The 2,399-nt window shown below is 44.9% G+C and overlaps 1 protein-coding gene across 1 annotated transcript in view; it reads left to right on the top strand.

Moving 5' to 3' along the window:
* The window catches only part of akap6 (A kinase (PRKA) anchor protein 6), a gene marked incomplete in the record, with an annotated part of 131,189 nt that overhangs the window by 71,392 nt on the left and 57,398 nt on the right, over positions 1 to 2,399 (top strand). Inside the window, 1 exon segment of the mRNA XM_037977638.1 lies at positions 2,129 to 2,256. Within this exon segment, the coding sequence (XP_037833566.1) occupies positions 2,129 to 2,256 (128 nt within the window).

Here is a 2,399-nt window from a genome sequence, read left to right as displayed (position 1 = left end):
TTTACCCAGAATGCACTGCAGCTGTCAGCACGGCGGTGGAGGGCTGATGGTCTGGGCTGATTCTGGAGTCAGATGTGACAAACAGGACAATGATCCCAAACACAGCAGAACGGTCCAGAACCAGAACCAGAACCTCAGAGAGCTGAGCTGAGAGTGGGGCACAACTCCTCCACAACCAGGAACCACTGAGAGTTCTGCTTCTGGAGGAGGTTCTGCTTCTGCTGGGTCAGGAGCTGGAATCTTTTTTTGTTTTTGACTCTTGAGCCGAGCACAGAGAAGAACAATCTAACCAGCTAATGGCCGACCACGCTGATTTACTGACTCACAGACGAACTAACCAGGCAGCTGCACCGAGCTCCGAGCAGAACGATTTAATGAAGGGAAATGGAGACACATTTAAACAGAAAGGGTCTTTTTATTGTCTGAGAGCTGCAGGTTAGCTTCACTCCTGTAACAGCAGTGCATACACAACCCAAGCTGCTCTGATTCGAACACACCTGAACGCAGACGCAGACACTGCTGCTGATTGTGTATCGCCGGCTTGTTTATTAGCTCTCTGATTGAGCAGCTCTGCCTTCCACAGATTGGATGACCTTTGCAGATCCTTCTGTCGAGTCTGCTAAGTAGATCTGATGGCGAACGCGACTCAACGCAACAATACTTTATTCAGATTGTTACTGAATGAGGAAAAAGCAGGCGTTATGTGTGTGTGTTGTTGTTTGTACACACTCAGCCTGCCTTCATTGGTTCAATTGAAGCCTCATCTCCATATAGTTTGTATGCAATTACATCTGAGCCGCGTGCTGAGTGCCTCTATATGATTGTGTTTGGATACTGAGTGTGACTGGCTGTGATACGTGTGTGTGTGTTTCTGAAGCAATTCATGGTCAATTTGTGAGTGTGTGTGGCGTTATGGAAACATTTGTGCTAGTTTGATGGGAGTGTGTGTGTGTGAGGTGTACTTTCCCTGGAATAAAGCCATTCATGCTAAATGCACGCGTGTGTGTGGGTAATTTGTGTTGATGAGATTTGTGCTTGTGATTTCAGAGTGCGTCTATACATCTATGATTGTGGAACATATGGTTGTGTGGACGTTAAAGCGTGTTCCTCTCTCAGGAGATGAGAGTGTAGGATAAGAGCTGAGTGTGTTTCTAGTGGCTTGTTGGCTGCTTGCAGGGCTTTAAAGGACACGTCTGTCAAAAATCACATTCATCTGCTTTAAATCTCAGCTGAAGGTGATCCCACTCATACAAACAAACGCTCCGCTCACTTCGAAAAGCTTCTTTTACATTTTAATATACTTCTAATCAGCTGGGACCTCGTGGACAAAGACTTGTGTGGAGACATGGCACATCCTTAAAGCAAGTGGCGTACGCACAAAATAATCCAGATGTATCAAACTGTGTGAACACACCCTTCATTTAAATATACAAGTAGATTCAAATATATCCTGCATGTTTGATTCTCCTCTCTGCACAATAAAAACATGTCTCCACGTGGAAAAGAGACGCTCCTAAATAAGGCAGTGAGGTGTAAAAATGTCGGGTTTGGCACATTGTCCTTTGGCATTAGTGCAGAGTGCAAGAGGAGTAAGTAAAGAAGAAGTTACAACAAAATGTTGAGCCATGAAGATGGAAGTGAAGCAGAGAACGACTGTCGCCTCGCTCCCATAATTGTTAGACACACTGATTATTGCAAACAAATGCTGACGTGAGCCGGCGTGCATTTCTGAGGTTCAAACTTTACGCACATGTTTATTGACATCACTACACAGAACAGAAATATCCTCTGATGTACAAATTAAATCTCAGTCAATCTAACTGTGTGCAACCCCTTCCTACATCATCGACCTGATCTGATTCTGATGGAGTTGTGTTTCACAATCCTTCCTTTTCTAAACTTACTCCAGCTTCAGAAATAATTTGGGTCTCCTTCTGACCTAAAACAGGAAAGGTTTAGTCTGATTTAATGTCTGTGTGTTTTTATACAGTGGATGGAACCGTCTGCTTTCAACTGTACTCTTCTACAGAAATAAAATGTTTTACTTTTACTGTCAGGGTCTCCAAAGACAAGTTGGGGATATGAGAATGAAATGTTTGAAACTGACTTCTCCACGGTTGTTCTCCAGGCAGAGCTGATCTCCGGTCAGTGGGAGCTCCAGCGTGCCGCCCTGGAGAAGATGGCAGTTAAACTGAGCAGCCTGAAGTACCCCTCGTCCCCCCGGAGGCACCTCAGTCAGATGACCAGAAACAACAGGTGATGAGCACTTCCTGCTCGGTCTACTCATTTAGGTCTAATGTCTGCTGCAGATTAATCTGTGAACAAGTCTGAGGCCAGGAACAATCACCCCCATGCTGCTTCAGCCTGGGAGCATTTGTGTTGAATATAGAAACAACAAA

The sequence above is a fragment of the Kryptolebias marmoratus genome, linkage group LG10, assembly GCF_001649575.2.
Source record: "Kryptolebias marmoratus isolate JLee-2015 linkage group LG10, ASM164957v2, whole genome shotgun sequence".
Taxonomy (NCBI): domain Eukaryota; kingdom Metazoa; phylum Chordata; class Actinopteri; order Cyprinodontiformes; family Rivulidae; genus Kryptolebias; species Kryptolebias marmoratus.
The sequence above is the reverse complement of the archived record's forward strand: the minus strand, read 5'-3'. Positions and strand labels throughout refer to the sequence as shown.